Source organism: Pongo pygmaeus, chromosome 8 (assembly GCF_028885625.2).
Source record: "Pongo pygmaeus isolate AG05252 chromosome 8, NHGRI_mPonPyg2-v2.0_pri, whole genome shotgun sequence".
Lineage (NCBI taxonomy): Eukaryota > Metazoa > Chordata > Mammalia > Primates > Hominidae > Pongo > Pongo pygmaeus.
In genome coordinates, this window is record NC_072381.2 from 100,564,789 (window position 1) to 100,581,293 (window position 16,505).

Below are 16,505 nucleotides of genomic sequence, written 5' to 3' on the forward strand. Positions count from 1 at the left end.
GCCACAGCAGGAAGACTGCTTAAGCCCAGGAGCTTGAAACTAGCCCGGGCAACATAGTGGGACCCTGTCTGAACAATAAATTAAAAATTAGCCAGGCATGTAGTCCCAGCTACTCGAGGAGACCGAGGAGACTGAGGTGGAAGGATCGCTTAAGCTGGGAGGAGGTCGAGGCTGCAGTTAGCTATGATAGCACCACTACACTCCAGCTTGGGCAACAGAGCAGGATGCTGTCTCAAACAAAAAACAAACAAAAAAATACAGCCCCTGTAATGTTGGTTAACACCCCTGAAAATGCTATGCAAATGGAGCATTGCATAAGTAATTTTGTTGTTTTTTTTAAATAGAGATGGGGTCTCACTGTGTTGGCCAGGGTGGTCTTGAACTCCTGGCCTCAAGCAATCCTCACACCTTGGCCTTCCAAAGTGCTAGTTTCACAGGCATGAGCCACTGCGTCCAACCAGTAGAAGTATAATAACTCCAAACAAGATATCTAAATAACTCGACGTGGGTCCTATTTTCCCTTGGCCAGAAAACTCACAGATAAATGTAGTGTGCAATTACAGAACCAACTGATTTAAAGTTCCTGGCACTTCTCTCTCTTTCCTCTTCCATGTTCCAATTTTTTGTTAAATCTTATGTGTGTTCTTGTGTTTTAAATATTGTAAATATGTAAGTAAGTGAAAGACAAGCCTAAGAGAAGCCTGCAAGTAAGTGAAAGAGACATCCTAAATAATGATAGTAATAATTATATACAACTGGGATAAAGAAATGTGAGATTCAAGTTCAATCTCAATGCTACATGCCTTTAAGCATAATCTCTGCTGATTTAATAGTTGTGTCAAGGTATTTGGGTACAAATTTAACAGATTCTAAACTGGGGATAAAGCAGGACCCAGCTCTGTAGGATGCCATTTAGATGTGGAATTTGAACTCTCTTTAGTCAGAATCTTCTGACTCAGTATGTTTGTGGGCTGAGGCTGTGGCACAGACTTCACAGCCACATTATGGCTGCAGAAGCTGTATGCACTTATACAGGGTGACCTGAAAACATAACACTGTTTTAAAATGTTCTTGGTTAGTCTATAACCATTTTCTCAGGGAAATGAGGCAATAAAATAGGGTAGGTGCTTGTAGATAAGTTGCACCTTAATCCAGCTTCACACTGTGCATGGTGCAAAAAGAAGTTATTAGTGCTAAGGGGTGACAGTTCAAAGAGACGTGCTGCTCTCTTAGTCTGAAAGACCGACCACCATTTCTCAGATAGGAATATAATAAAACAGGTAGCCAAACAGAATACCCTGACTAAATTCTTAAGAAGTCATCGAGGCCAGGCGTGGTGGCTCATGCCGGTAATCCCAGCACTTTGGAAGGCCGAGATGGGCAGATCACTTAAAGTCAGGAGTTCAAGGCCAACCTGTTCACCAACATGGTGAAACCCCATCTCTACTAAAAATACAAAAATTAGCCAGGTGTGATGGCGCATGCTTGGAATCCCAGCTACTTGGGAGGCTGAGGTGGGAGGATCACTTGAACCCAGGAGGTGGAGGTTGCAATGAGCTGAGATCATGCCACGGCACTCCAGCCCAGGCGATAGAGCTAGACTCCGTCAAGAAGTCATCGAGTTCCTCAAAAGTTTCCAAACAAGCTCCTACGAAACCTACGTGCTTTTAAATAGCTCCAACAGCTACCATCCATAACCCAAAGCCTAAACACTCACTAAACCTTGAGGGAATTACTCTCTCTGACTCAGTATCTTCATTTATCAAATGAAATTTATAATGCATCAACCTCATCAGGTTGTTGGAAGGGTTAAATGAGACTGCATTTGTAAAGAGTTCAGAACAATGCCTGGCACATAATAAACACTCAATATATAGTAGCTACCATTAATATTTGTTTAATAGTACCACTAGGCTCTCTCTATGTATCATCTTAATCCTCACCACAACCTTTGAAGACAAGTGCTATTATTCCCACATTGCAAATGAGGACACTGAATTTTCAAGGGTTAACCTGTCCAAGAACATACAAGCTAGTAAATGGACAAGACAAGGTTTGAACTAGATCTTGCAGATATCAAAAATGTATTTTTCCCTTGACATTAAGATGTCTTTCATTCTTGATTTGTTACAGTAAAAATAAGGCAGAAAGCACAAAGCAATGAAGTCCAAATAGTTCACTGAGATATAGTAATTTGGTTTTAGAAATGCTACGTGTATGGAAAAAGTCTGGAAAGGTTTGCAGCCAGCTATTTACTGTGTTTACCTCTGTAAAGTAAGACTGGGGAAGCCTTTTACCTTATGCTTTCTGTAGGTTTATATTGTCCGATCTTTTAAACAATTACGCGGGCTTCTATGTAACCTTTACTGAAGGATGACATGTATACAGCACAAATGGTAACTATACAGCTGATTGAATTCTCATACAGAGCACGCCCAAGGAAACAGCATGAGATAAAGAAACAGAACATTACCTGAACTGCTAAACCTCCCTGTGCCCGCTTTCTGTCACTGACCTTCTGGCAAAGGTCTGCCATGATCCTGACTGCTAACACTGTAGATTAATTCTGTCTAATTTTATGTAACTGGAATCACATAGTATTTACTCTTTACTCTTAGGTATGGCTTTTTTCCCTCAGTGTGTGTGTGTGTGTGTGTGTGTGTGTCTCCTCCATGTCACTGTGCATAGTTGTAATTTCTTCATTCTTGTTGCTGTGATATTTTATATCGTATAATTATACCCACTACTTACCTATTCTATTGCTGTTAGACATGTGAATCGTTTCAAATTTGGGGCTATTATGAATAGTGTTGCTTGGAAAATTCTCAAACTTGTCCTTTAGCACTCATGTGGACCCAGTTTCTATTGACTATTTAACTAGGAGAACTGTTGGGTTTTATGGTATGGGTATGCTCAGCTTCAGAAGCATAAGTATTTTTTATATTTTTTTAAAGAAATGGGTGCAAACTATTTGCTGCATCAACCACATTTAATCTATCTGTATGCATTTTTTTTTTTTAGATAGAGTTTCGCTCCTGCTGCCCAGGCTGGAGTGCAGTGGCGTGATTTCAGCTCACTGCAACCTCCGCCTCCCAAGTTCGAGCAATTCTCCTGCCTCAGGCTCTTGAGTAGCTGGGACTACAGGTGCCTGCCACCACGCCCGGCTAATTTTTGAATTTTTAGTACAGATGGGGTTTCACCATGTTGGCCAGGCTGGTCTCAAACTCCTGACCTCAGGTGATTCACCCACCTTGGCCTCCCAAAGTGCTGGGATTACAGGCGTGAGCCACCGAGCCCAGCCTCTGTATGCATGTTCAATATCTTTACCTAAATTAGGTCAGATAGGTCTATGTTCTTATTGTCTTACTTGATATGAATGGTCATGTCTATAAAAATTAGTCCCTCAGTGTTCAGTCAGGAATCTGGCCTCCTACAAGACCGCTGTGTTCTTCAGAAAATCATTTTTAGTATTTATGGCATTTACCAAGGAGACAGTGTACTACATATGGGAAAGTGCACCACAGAACTCAGCCACAGATGAGCAGCCCAATTTGCCCAGGATGTGTCTAACAAGAATATCAATAATCACACAGGGTGCTAACAGCCATAGAGGAATTACCTTTTTTGTCTTAGGTTTCATGGGTATATTCAGTTTTGGACTTAGCTTGGCTACCACAAGATAGAACTGTTCACTGCCTGGTCATCCTCACCTACCACAAGAACCATTCCCAAATGCCCTCCTATTCCCCACAAGCAGGTCTTTCTCTAGCCAGTCCTTCCACTCCTCTGCTCTTCTGTTCTTCACTGTCCAAATGGACATGGAACCTCATAACTGGACTGTAAATTCTCCCAGGTGGGACCATGACTTCCAGTTTTTCAGGAGGGACAGGGAAAGGGAGGTGCTACTTTCTGAGGTGCTCTGAGCTGAGGCCACGAGGCAACTGGAGAGCCACCCCAACCAACCTCAGGGGAATGAGAGGCTCCAGGGTGTGGAGCCCAGGAGTGTCTTATCCCTCATGTTGAAGCCTGCACCACCCTTAGCACTTTTCAGAGCTGTGTGCTGGGTTAACACCGTTAGCAATGAAATATTGACAGTTATGGCTTATTAGGAGGCAGAATATAGTGGTTAAATCTGGCCTGGAAGTGAGTCTGCCTGGCTTCACTTCCCAGCTCTGCAATTGTCTGACTTTGTTTTCTGTGTCCCTCTGTCATGGGTTGTGGGGAATACAAAAGAAGATAATGTAAGTGCATGCTTAGCACAGAGCAGGCACTCAAAAAATATTAGCTGCTATTAATATATTACTATGGCATAGAGATTAAGACTACGGGCTTGGAAGCCGGACTCCCCAGCCAAACTCCAGCTCTACCACTCACTGCTATATGATGCAGGCAGTGTACTTAATGTCTCCATGCCTCAGTTCCCTCATCTGTAAAATGGGGATCTTAATCCTACCTCACAAAATACGTGTGAAGATCACTGAATATATTATGGTCTTAGAATGGTGCCTGGCATATTAAAAGTCCTATATATGTTTTAACTATGGTTATTACTGCAAGCAGATCAAATAAATATTTCTCACACAAATCTTTCAAATGCAAAAGGATGCTGCCGTGATTAACAGAAGACAAATACATCTGAAACATTCCTGAATTCATAGTGTTTTCTAAATCAACTTATGATTGAAGGTACAACCAATGCCATGAGAGACTAGGACACTCTAACAATAAAAAAGTGGGCTCTTGGCTCATGCCTGTAATCCCAGCACTTTGAGAGGCTAAGGTGGGCAGGTCACTTGAGGCCAGGAGTTTGAGACCAGCCTGGCCAACATGGCGAAACCCCATCTCTACTAAAAATACAAAAATTAGCCATGTGTGGTGGCTCATGGCTGTGATCCCAGCTACTCAGGAGGCTGAGGCACAAGAATCGCTTGAACCCAGGGGGTGGAGGTTGCAGTGAGCTGAGATCATGCCACTGAACTCTAGCCTGGGCGACACAGCAACACCCTGTCTCAAAAAAAAAAAAAAAAAAAAAAAAGTAGCTCTCATATTCAAAGGGTATGAAAACCTCTGGGTTTGCTTGCTTATTATTTTATTTTATCTTTACAGGGAATATTATTTGATTTTATCTTTACAGGGAACTGAACCCAAGAGAAGACATATGATTTTCCCAGGATCACCCACCGAGGTGCTCTGGACTAGAGCTCAGCTTGAGTCCCTGCCCTGGACATTGTACCAGGCCCTCAATTATAGTCCTGGAAGCTTCCCCCAGGCTTTCCTCTGAGACCTACTGGAAGCGAAATAATCCTTTAAAAATTAGTTTTCTGACACAACCACTTTTGCTCCAGTCTCTACCCTATCCTTTACAAGGAAGTCGAGTAGTAAGTCAGCCAGTGAGAAATTATGTAAATTCAAACAAATTACCTAACCTGTGAGCACCTGAGCTTTCCTTTTTGCAAAAGGCAAAGAATGCTAGTTTTCCTCTCCTCTGTGAAGCAAGAGTAAGGCATGGCCTAAGAATGTGCCAGTCCTATCCTGATCCCAGTACACAGCAATTCCTTGGTGCTTTTCCCAGTCCTGGTCAGCCTAGGAGAATATGACCCAGATGCTTAGATGACATTCTCCTCTCAGTAATCTACCTGGCTGCAATACCCTAAAGCCATTGTTCTTCCCTCTTGCCTCCTCAAACAAACCAGCAAGGTTGGCATCAGGAGTTTAGGGAGGGGAGAGTATCTGGTCAGAGGGTGATAATGTAGTATGGGCTCAGGCATTCACTTACACGTCATTCTCTTTGGTTTGTCCTCTTCCCCCTCTCTCCTTAAGTCTCCGGAAGTCGCTAATATTTCCCAGGTATCAATTTCACAGACCAAGGGCATGCAGCACAATGGCCATTAAAACATAATGACCCTTTTTGGACATTTCCTGCTTTTCATAATCTGACAGACAAACCCTTCTCTTTCAATCTTTACAACATGATGTAAAATCTATCTGAATCCGGAAATACCACTCTTAAAAATCAGAAATGACCCTCTGGCCACAGTATCCATTATTAAGCATCCCTTGGGATACTTGAGAAAAAGCATAAGCATTTGCCACAAAACCGCTCAGCTCTTAGCAAAGGGTTCCCCAGGACTCCAGAGACAAATGAGCAACTCCTCCAACTAAGGGCATCCCTTGATCTTGGCCTCACCCTTTCCTGTCTTTTATCAGTTGCTGGGAGAGAAAAACAGTCAACATAAACTGAGTTGCAATGTTGGCCTGGGTATTTCTCTGAAGGCTTCCCTTGAAAGTAACTACAGGGAATGAGAAATTAACATGGAAAATTTTTTTAATTAAAAAAATACCTCAAGGAAATGGGCAAGTGTTGATTTGAAGCAGGAACTGACAGAAAAAAATATTAGAGAACAGTGGCAAATGTGTGGCTGGATCATCAGGGAACACAAGGCAAGAGCACTAAAAGAGAATGTGGGTAGAAGAAGAAAGCTAGCCTATGTCCACTTAAAGTTGGAAACCTGGGTTGAAATTTTAAGTTGATAACAATACTAGATGAAAACATTAAGGAGCTAAAGAAGCTGTTCACACACACACACACACACACACACACACGCGTTCTGTATGAGTCTGTTCAGAACAGGCAAAATTAAGCTATGGTATTTGGGATCCTAATTTAGGTGGTAAAACTATGAAGAAAAGCAAAGAAGGGATTACCATAGGTCAGGATAGTGTTACATTTAGGGAACTTTTGGGTGCTGCAATATTCTATTTCTTGACTTGGGTAGTGATTATACAGATGCTTGCTTTATAATCATTTGCTGTGCATTTGTATTTTATGATTTTTTATTTCACAATAAAAAATAAGTTAAAAATAAAAAAATTGCAAGTACATAAGATTAGCATTATATTAAGAAGCTTTAGCAGTTTAGCAAAAGACTGGAGCCAATACCACAATAATTCATGCAAGAGAAAGCAAACATGGTTATTTAAATAAAAGGCACTCCTCTCCCAGCCTAATTTTATGGTTTGCTTTAGTGTGGAGACTCAAAGTCTATCATATACAAAACCATACCAGCAAATTGCCCAGGATGATAAATAATGTAGCATACCTACCAACCAGAAAGTGTGTACAGCTCTTTGTCAATGCTCACATTTCCTCACTATCACTATTTACAGAGCACTCTCACATACCTTAACTCACAGCCAAGGGCTGGTGCTATCCCCACTGCAGAGGTTTTTTTTTTTTTTAAGTAGCCTCAGACAGTGGAAGATTCACCCCAGGTACAGCTCAAGCAAGAAGACACTGGACCAGCACCAGATCTCAGATGGCCACGCCAGGGTCCCTTTATGACAATGACTTTCCCATTCCCATGAGGTAAACAGGCTCACAATTTTTCCATGTATTAATAAGAAGCTGAAGAGAAACAAATAAATTACTGTCAGCATGAAAATGTTACCTCTTCTGAGTCACTTTCACTTTTCAATTAAAGCACCTGCCAAGGGCATTATAAAGATTAGCTTCCCTCACTAGACCATGAACACCTTGAGAATGGAGCTGTGCCCTCTCATTTCTGAGGCGTTTGCACAGTTTCTGGAATATGATACGTGCTCATTAAACACGTGCACACGCCATAAATAAATAATATAAATAATAAATGAGTGAATATATGAAGGTAAAAACCAATGAATTCACAGTGTGGTGTTTTCCACCCCATTCCATCATTCACTCATGCATTAAGACTTTTAAAAGCAGCTAAAGTGAAAGGCAGTAACCGCCCTTTTAACAGATTGCCAATACATCCTCCACTACTTAAAAAAGGGTTTCATGTCATATATAAATATCAGAAGTGGAGAGGGCTGACAGGTTAATTATAGACACAAAGAACAGGGACAAATGGACTATGAGGTAAGCGAGTTGAAATGTGCAGACACAATGTCCTCCCTGGACAAGCATTTATTAATAAGCCTGCAAGGATTTACCCAGCCCGGCCAGGTACAGGTCTGCACCAAGCTCGGGGACGATTCTGGGGAAGGCATAGTTCCTGCGCTTGAGGAATTAGGCTGGTGGCTGGAAAGGCAGTGTGTACCTTTGAGAATAATCAGAGGTCTCTGTGGGACGAGGCAAACAGGTGGAAGATAAGGCCCAAAAACTGGCCCGCCTACTCTTTTAGGGGGGTGAGATAGAGAAGACCTCCTCACTGGGCCAGGCCAACCCGGAAAGAAGCATGGGTAGGACTGTGGCTGGCAGACAAGTCAAGAGGAGGCCACCAATTCTTCTCCTGCACCTCCCACGAAATTCCTTCAGCTGCTGGAGGCAGGGGCTTGAGTCAAAAGGATCCTTAAGGATATTTCCCTTTCTTCTCCACCCTTCCCCCAACCCCAAGTAAAAAGAAGGATGTTTAGAAGGTCTGGGAGACAAGCTGAAGGGCAGCTTCAGCAGGCAGATGGGCCCAAGAATGGAATGTGCCGCCTACAGGCAAGGAGTGGCCATGGGTGGGGAGAAAGGGGACTTTTTTTTCTCTCTTTCCTCATTCGAGGTACTTCTTGAGTCTCTTCTTGGTGCCCAAGGAATGAACGTGACATCTCTCAGTGGGACATCAACCTGTGTTTGGCCAGATTAAATGGCCAAAGCCCAGACATCTGAACACTGAGTCTGGGTCTCCCTGGGGGTTTCACTTTATTAGGGGGGCATCGGTTCTGGTGGCCCCTGATTCAACGTGAGTCCTTCTAAAGATCCGAAGCCCCTCTAAGATTTCAAGCACCACCACCCCACCCCAGGTGGAAACCCCATCCCAGTATCTACTCATGCCCTGAGAAAAAAGAGCTGGTGCGGGGAGGGGAAAGAGATAATCTGGGAATGCTAGGAAGAATGACGGCGGGGCCACGTTCTGCAGAGGGGAGAAGAATGACCAAAAGGGTTTATTTGAGTTTGTTTGTTGTGTTTATTTCCCAAATCCAGCATATTCTCCAAAAGGCACTCGAGGGGCGAACCTCGGCCGTGGGTCAAGTCCAAAGAGCGTGTTTCGGTTGTTTTTTTTAGGTTAATCCCACTTACTCCCCATCCCAGTAAACTTCCCACCCACCCCACCTCACTTTCCAGGTCTTTCCTGTTGCGTTCGGCTGCACTGCGATTTGGGAAGAAGGGAGAAGTGCCATCTCCCAGCGCGCGGGATCTGCGAGGACCCTCGTCCCCTCGCTGGTTGACAAAGAACTAACACCCGCTTCGCCGCGCTTCCGGGGCCAAAGAACGAAAACTGCCTTCTTTTTTTTCTGGCGGACACGGAGCGCGCCCGCGGCGGGCCGGCCAGCCCGGGAGCGCAGCCTCCGCGAAGGGGCGGCGGGGAGCGGCGGGGAGCGGCGGGGAGCGGTGGGGGCCGGGCGCGCGGAGAGCGCTCAACTAACAGCGCACCTGGACGCGCCCGGCTGCGGTCCCGACTCCGTCCCCGACCGCGCCCGCGGGGCCCCAGTCTCCGCACATCACCTCCCATAGCGCCCCGCTTTCACGCACGTCCCAGCTGCTCTTACCCGGGAAATGGCGAGAGGCTGCTCGAAGTCCTTGCCGCCCACGAGGCGGAAGCCCCACGGCCCCGGGCCCTGGAGGACTATCTGCTGGGTGGTCATGGCGCGGCTGTGGCGGGCGACGACCCGCGGGGACAGACGGGCAGGACGCGAGGCACAGCTTGCAGGGCACCCCCGGCGGCTGTCGGAGAAAGAGCGGCGCGGCGCGGGCCCGGGGAGCCTGGGGTTGGGGGGGGCAGGGCAACCGCGAGGGCCAGGGCGGGGGCGGCTCCGCCCAGGCCGCGTCGCCGCCCGCCGCCCCGCCCGTCCTCCCGCCCGCAGCCGCTCGCCGCCCTGCGCGCCGGCCTAGGGGCCCCGGCCCGGAGTCCCGCCGAGAGAGCGCGAGTCAGATGCGGGGCCGGGGCTCTCAGCAGCTCTGCCCGGGACCCCACACCGCCTCCCTCCCTCCTGTACGCACGGCCGCACCGCGGCTCTCGGGCCCGGGGCGGGTGCTAGGTGAGAGGGAAGCAGGTCCCGACAGCGAGACAAACTCGCGCCTCGTGCTTTGTAAAACTAGAAATTTGAAGTGCTGTGCCAAGTCAGCCCTCTGAGGTCAGCGCCGACTTCCCATTTGCTTTTTGTAATTGGTAATGATGTTTAAAAGGTGCTTTCGAATGATCTCATTTGATGCTGAGGCAACTGGGACGTTTAGTCCCACTTTACAGATGAAGTAACTGAGTCTGCTCAGTAGGTGAGAAGACTTGCCCGAGGCTACACCACTCGTCAGCATCTGGACCACTGCCCGGGCCCAGTGCTACAGAACCCTGTCCTGGAACTTTTAAAATGCTAATGAGACCATCACACAGGTTATAACTGAACTTCAAGGCCTTCCTAGAAATCTTTCCTCCAGGCTGGAGTTCGTGGTAGGTTCTGACCTCAACAGTTCAAACCTCAAGTTTGGGGCGGGCCAAGGGCCAAGTAAATGCAAAAAAAGAGCTGAGTCCGGAGACCTGGATTCCCAGCCTCCCACCAGCTTCCTAGCCAGGCTCCCTGACGCCCTCCCGTTAAAGTGCATTCTCCAAGCCGGACCAGACCATGTCTCATGCTGTCCATGGCGTCCCCACCTCACCACCAGTGAAAACCCAGATCCTTACAATGCCTACAAGGCCACCCCTAGAATGGCCCCAACTCCCTCTCCGGCCCCAACTCCTCCTGTCCTTTCCTCACCTGCCCCCCCCCCCCAGTCTGCCAGGCTGTGCTCCTTGCTCCTGTACTCAGGGCCTTGCCTCAGGGCCCTGTCTGCATTGCTCTTCTCCCAGACATCCCCACCACTCTCTGTCATTTTCTAGGGGCTGGACACGTGGCTCACGCCTGAAATCCCGGCACTTTGGGAGGCTGAGGCAGGAGGATCAGTTGAGCCCAGGAATTCTAGACCAGCCCCAGCAACATGGCAAGACCCTGTCTCTACTAAAAAATTTTAAAAAATAAAAATTAGCCGGGTTGGTGGCTCACACCTGTCTCAGCTACTAGGGAGACTGAGGTGGGAGGATGGCTTGAGCCGGAGAGGTCAAGGCTGCAGTGAGCTGTGGTTGTGCAACTGTACTCCAGCCTGGGTGACAGAGTGAGACCCTATCTCAAAAAACTAAAAAATAAAAAAAATGCAAATGTCATTTTCTGAGGTCATCTCTGAGCATCATTTAAGATATCCTCTCTAGAATGCTCTATTACCTTCCCCTGCCTTATTTTTTTCCTTTGTATGTATCACCATCTGGCATTCTCTATATTTTGCATATTTATTTGTTCCACCCCACTCTTAAGCATTAATTCCATAAGGACAGGGGTTTTTATCTGTTTAGATCACTGCTGTGTCCCAGTGCCTAGAATAGTGCCTGGCACATAGTACTTAATGTATGTAACACATTGGCCATCCTCAAGACCACTTACCCTCTCTGGGCCCAGTTTCTTCGCAGTTTTCTTGGCACCCATTCATCCTGATACCCAGGCCCAGCACAGTGCTTGGCATAGAGCCCATGCTCAATGAGTCTGTTCACTGCACAGCTCTGTCTCCCTGTGATCCTGGCCTACCTACTGAGGAGCCCTGTGCACAGATTTACACATAAAAAGATTATCTTGCTTGTCCAATTGTGTGACAGCACACATGCCTATGTTTGGGAATAGTTTGTTTGCTTTTAGAAATCAAAGTGGAGGGCCGGGCACAGTGGCTCACACCTGTAATCCCAACACTTTGGGAGGCCGAGGCAGGCGGATCACCTGAGGTCTGGAGTTTGAGACCAGCCTGACCAACATAGAGAAACCCATCTCTACTGAAAATACCAAAAATCAGCCGGGCATGGTGGCGCATGCCTGTAATCCCAGCTGCTCAGGAGGCTGAGGCAGGAGAATCACTTGAACCTGGGAGGTGGAGGTTGTGGTGAGCCGAGATCGTGCCATTGCACTCCAGCCTGTGCAACAAGAGCGAAACTCAGTCTAAAAAAAAAAAAAGGAAATGAAAGTGGAGTTACATGATTATATATCCCTCTCAACCTCTTGCATCCTGATATTCTTTCCTGAACCTGAAAAAAAGGAATGGTGTTATAGCCAGTAACCAGCCACCTGCTTTATGAACACCAAAAATACATTCTCTTTGTTCAAGATTCTGTTGATTAGAAAGCATGACTGTGTTTCAAGTCCCTGCAGAATTTACAGGAATCACCGAATTCTGAATCTGTCCCTAGATGTGTAACCATCTTGAATATTTTCTGTCCTAGAAGGAGAAAAGGGTTGAAAAGCCACAGCTTCTGTGCTTCTGAGGGCAGAGACTGCCTTTCATTCATTCCAAGCACCCTGCTAGCATGGACCTCAATCACAGTAGGTGTCAATAAGTGTTTGTTCCATACAATAGTCTATACAGACATAATGCGCTAATGTGTTAGCAAAATGTCTCTGAGACTTGAGTCCTCAGTTGCTTTGTTTTTAAATGTCCTGGGTTGTAGTCTGGCTCTACATAGCAAGAGCTATAAAAACAGTCAGCCCTTTAACCCAGTCATCCACTTTCTGGGCAACAATTCCAAGGACATAATTTTTAAAAAGAAAAATGCTATATGTATACAGATATTTATAGCTGCATTATTTATAATGACAAAAAATTGGAATCAACCAGTAACAGAAAAGTGGCTAAATATGGTATGGCCGTAAGAGGGAAGAGTATGCAGCATGAAAATAACCATGAAGACTGTGAAGAGAAAAGGAAACGTGTTTTCAAAATATGTAAAAAGAGTGCAACAAAATTATTTGTATACCATGTTAAAAAATAAAAGCTTATCTACCTATTGAAATTAAGAGAAAGTAGGAAAACTACTGGCAGACAGAATGAGAATTTTTTTTAATAATTGCCTCTAATGATGATATAAAATTTTCATAATAAACATCAAAATGGTCCCAGCTCCTTGGATGGAGACTAAATGCTAGTCTTTCTCAGGATAGAGACCTGATCATTTATCCTTTTTTTTTTTTTGAGACAGAGTCTCACTCTATTTCCCAGGCTGGAGTGCAGTGGCACGATCTCCACTCACCGCAACCTCTGCCTCCCAGGTTCAAGCGATTCTCCTGCCTCAGCCTTCCAAGTAGCTGGGATTACAGGCACCTGCCACCACGCCTGGCTAATTTTTGTCTTTTTAGTAGAGATGGGGTTTCACCATGTTGGCCAGGCTGGTCTCGAACTCCTGACCTCAAGTGATCCACCCACCTCGGCCTCCCAAAGTGCTGGAATTACAGCATGAGCCACCGCGCCCAGCCTCCATTTATCTTTTTTATCTCCTCTTCTCTCCCCCAGCCAGCTAGCTCTGAACTGGCCACACAGAATACATACTCAGAAAATACCCAGAAACAGATTGACGGCCCTCACCCCAAAACATAAACAATCTTCTCTTACCTTAAACACCATTACTTATTTATTCATGCTTTCCAGTTCCCTCAGACCCTCGACTCCTGCCCAGTGCTAGTTGAATGGCCTTAAGCAACCTCTCCGAACTTCAGTTTGCCTTATTTTTATTATTATAACACATTCCATGAAAGTTTGTTAACCTAAACAGCCTAAATTCAACATCTGGGTGTTCTAGGGCAAGCAGGGAGAATGAGAAGAGGAAACAAAGCGGGTGGGAAGTGCAAGGGGTGGGACAGTGGTCTCTCCAGCTCTCAGTCCAGTTTTACAATGTGACCTGGGTGGGAAATGGTTGATGCCCTGTCTCCCCCAGCCTGGCCTCTGCAGAGCTGGCAACTCCCACACCCAGGGTGCAATTGCCAGGACCTTTTAGAGCCACTGTGTGGAGACTACTTCCTGGAACAACAGCCCCATTTCCTAAAGACAGTAAGTCTAGGATTGTGCTCAGCTTTACAATAAGTCTCGTTGACTCTGCAGAACAAGTCCTGGACTTGCCCAGGTAACTCAAGAGCCCTCTGTGGGGCTAGGCTTCTAGCTGGGACCAAGCGAAAGCCTGTGACTCCTGACTGGGAGGTCCGCTCCGGTATCTAAGTGAGGCCAGGCTCTGCGCAGCCAACCAAAGAACCGCCGGAAGCTCTGGTTTCACGGCGGCTCAGCGCAGATCGCGCACCGGTTCTCACGTCTGCAAACGTGCAACTGCCTGCCGCGGGCGCCCTGATCAAACAAGCAACTTGCTTCTCTTTGCTGTGAAAAGAACCGAAACTCAGGTTCATAGTCTCGCAAAACAAAAACATCTTTACCCGCCCAGTGCTATCCTGTGTCACCCCCCTCCCAGGATGTGCGCGTCTTTGATGGAGCCCCACGCGCAACTCGTCGCGGCGCCGCTCCAGGCAGCTGGCTGCATGCGAGACCCGGCGGGGAGTGGTTCTCCCGGCGGCGCTAGCGACTGGGCAGGGAATTGAGCTCCCAGTCCTTTTCTCCTGCTTCCTGCTCCAGCTCCGGAAATCTTGAAGTGTCCACTGGGGATTGGGTGCCTCTCGGATTCCAGTTGCACAAAGCATGCTCCGTGGGCGTCTGGATATAAAGACACCTACCTGGGCACAGAACTGGCTGGCGTTCCCTCAGGGCTGGTGAGGTGTGAGCAGATGAACTGCCAGATCTGAGGCCTGCCAAGTGCCTAGTAGACAAAGAACTGAGGGGTGAGCCCAAGGACCACAGCTATGTCACCCACCTGCCTCCTGGTTCCCATTCCACCTGTACAGATGGCACTGGTGTTCTCAAAAGCAGAGAGAAACTTGGGCGATAATGTCTCAAGCATCCTTGAATATCAAAAGGAGAAGAAGAAATTCCAAAACAGGGTAATAGATAGGGTGGCTCATATTAAATGCTTATATTGAAAAATTAAAACAGAAAGACAATGTAATATATTAGTATTAATGAATTAGGCCAGGCACGGTGGCTTACACCTGTAATCCCAGCACTTCGGGAGGCCGAGGCAAGAGGATCGCTTGAGCTCTAGAGTTCGAGACCAGCCTGCACAACATAGCAAGACCCTGTTTCTACAAAAAATACAAAAGTAGCTGGGTGTGGTGGCACATGACTGTCGTCAGGGCTACTCGGGAGTCTGAGGTAGGGGGATTGCTTGAGCCCAGGAGGTTGAGGCTGCAGTGAGCAGTTACTGTGCCACTGCACTCCAGCTTGGACTATAGAGCGAGACCATATATGTATGTATATACATATAGATCTATATCGGAACAAGAGTCCAGTGAAGTGTCATCATGCGCTTTTCACAAAGGAGAAGGCTGAGGCACTGAGGCACCATCCAGAACCCCCTTCATGAAAGGACCTGTCCCAGGTGCCAGGAGGTGGACACCCTTCAGCATTTAGTTATTTTAGGGACTATGTCTACCACAGAGCAGCTTTTCCCAAAAGCACACCTTCCCTAGGCTGCCTGCACAGGGTCACACATCATCTAGGTGGGGGTGAAAGACTGGCCATTTGGGCCTAACATAGGACAACTCTGATGGGACATTTTGACTCCAGAGCTCCCCATGGGATCAGTGAAGGCTGTCAGGCCAACATGGCAGCTCTTCTTCCTCTGCCCAATCCATCCCCCTCCCTGCTTTCTTCCACAGGTGTTGAGCCTGAGGACCTTCTTTAATTAACATCCTGCATGATAAACTGTCTCTGGGACCAGGGAATTCAGCCTGCAACAGGTCCAGAGAGACTAAGAGACTTCCCTATAATCACTCAGTAACCAAGGAACAGGGCAAAGGAGGCAGGAAAAGGGCTAGAGAGGCAAAGGAAGAGCTCTTGGATGTGAAGGGCCTTGTAACAGGGCAGAAGGTTATTCAGAGGTTCCTAGGACCCCAGGAGACCCTTTAGGTCCACAATTCATGGAGATCCAAAGGGCTAAATCTTCCTCCTATACTAACAGGGATGCCCACAGCCCAAGTGTCACCATCTAGGAACTAGACTAGATCCTTTCAGGAATGGCTTTTTCAGTTTCCTCCACGGAAGAAGTGGAATTTGAAACCTACTTTTAAAGTACAAGCAACTATGGAGGCAGAAAGGCCATACAGGCAGCAGGGACAGAATGAACAAGGTAGTGGGAAGGAAGCAGGATGGCCTGGTGGAATAATGTTATTGATGATATGCAGGTTGGAAATTTTGCTGGGGAGGGCTTTGAATGTCAGTGATCTGAAGTGGATGCCGTAGGGACAGGCAAAGGCTTCCCGTCAGCCCCTCTCATTCCACCCATACACTCTGTCTCTATAACTCCATCCTCCCCCACCAATCCATTTCCTCTCAGGGTTTGCCTGTGCTGCTGGCCTGGTCTGGCCATAGCTGATACTGAAGCCGACTATTTATAGCATTTGAGGACAGATAGAATGGCAGGGCCAGTTTCCATGACACCAGGGCTCCTAGAGGGTGACTTCCTCTCTGCTGGGTCCCCACCCACCTCCTCTGGGTCCACCTTCTCTCCAGTTACCTCCAACACTGCTTCCAGTGTTATTCCTTGGGTAGCATCAGGGCTGCTGCTAGGTGAGAGCACAGCAGGAGACCAGTGCAGTGA

General features: G+C 46.9%; 1 protein-coding gene across 1 annotated transcript in view; it reads right to left on the reverse strand.

Moving 5' to 3' along the window:
- The window catches only part of PDLIM1 (PDZ and LIM domain 1), a 53,627-nt gene extending 43,829 nt beyond the window's left edge, over positions 1 to 9,798 (reverse strand). The window contains exon 1 of the mRNA XM_054436240.2: positions 9,517 to 9,798. Coding sequence (XP_054292215.1) covers positions 9,517 to 9,612 — 96 coding nt within the window. The 5' untranslated portion in view covers positions 9,613 to 9,798. The remainder of the gene's footprint in view (positions 1 to 9,516) is intronic.
- Between the last annotated feature and the right edge of the window lie 6,707 nt (positions 9,799 to 16,505).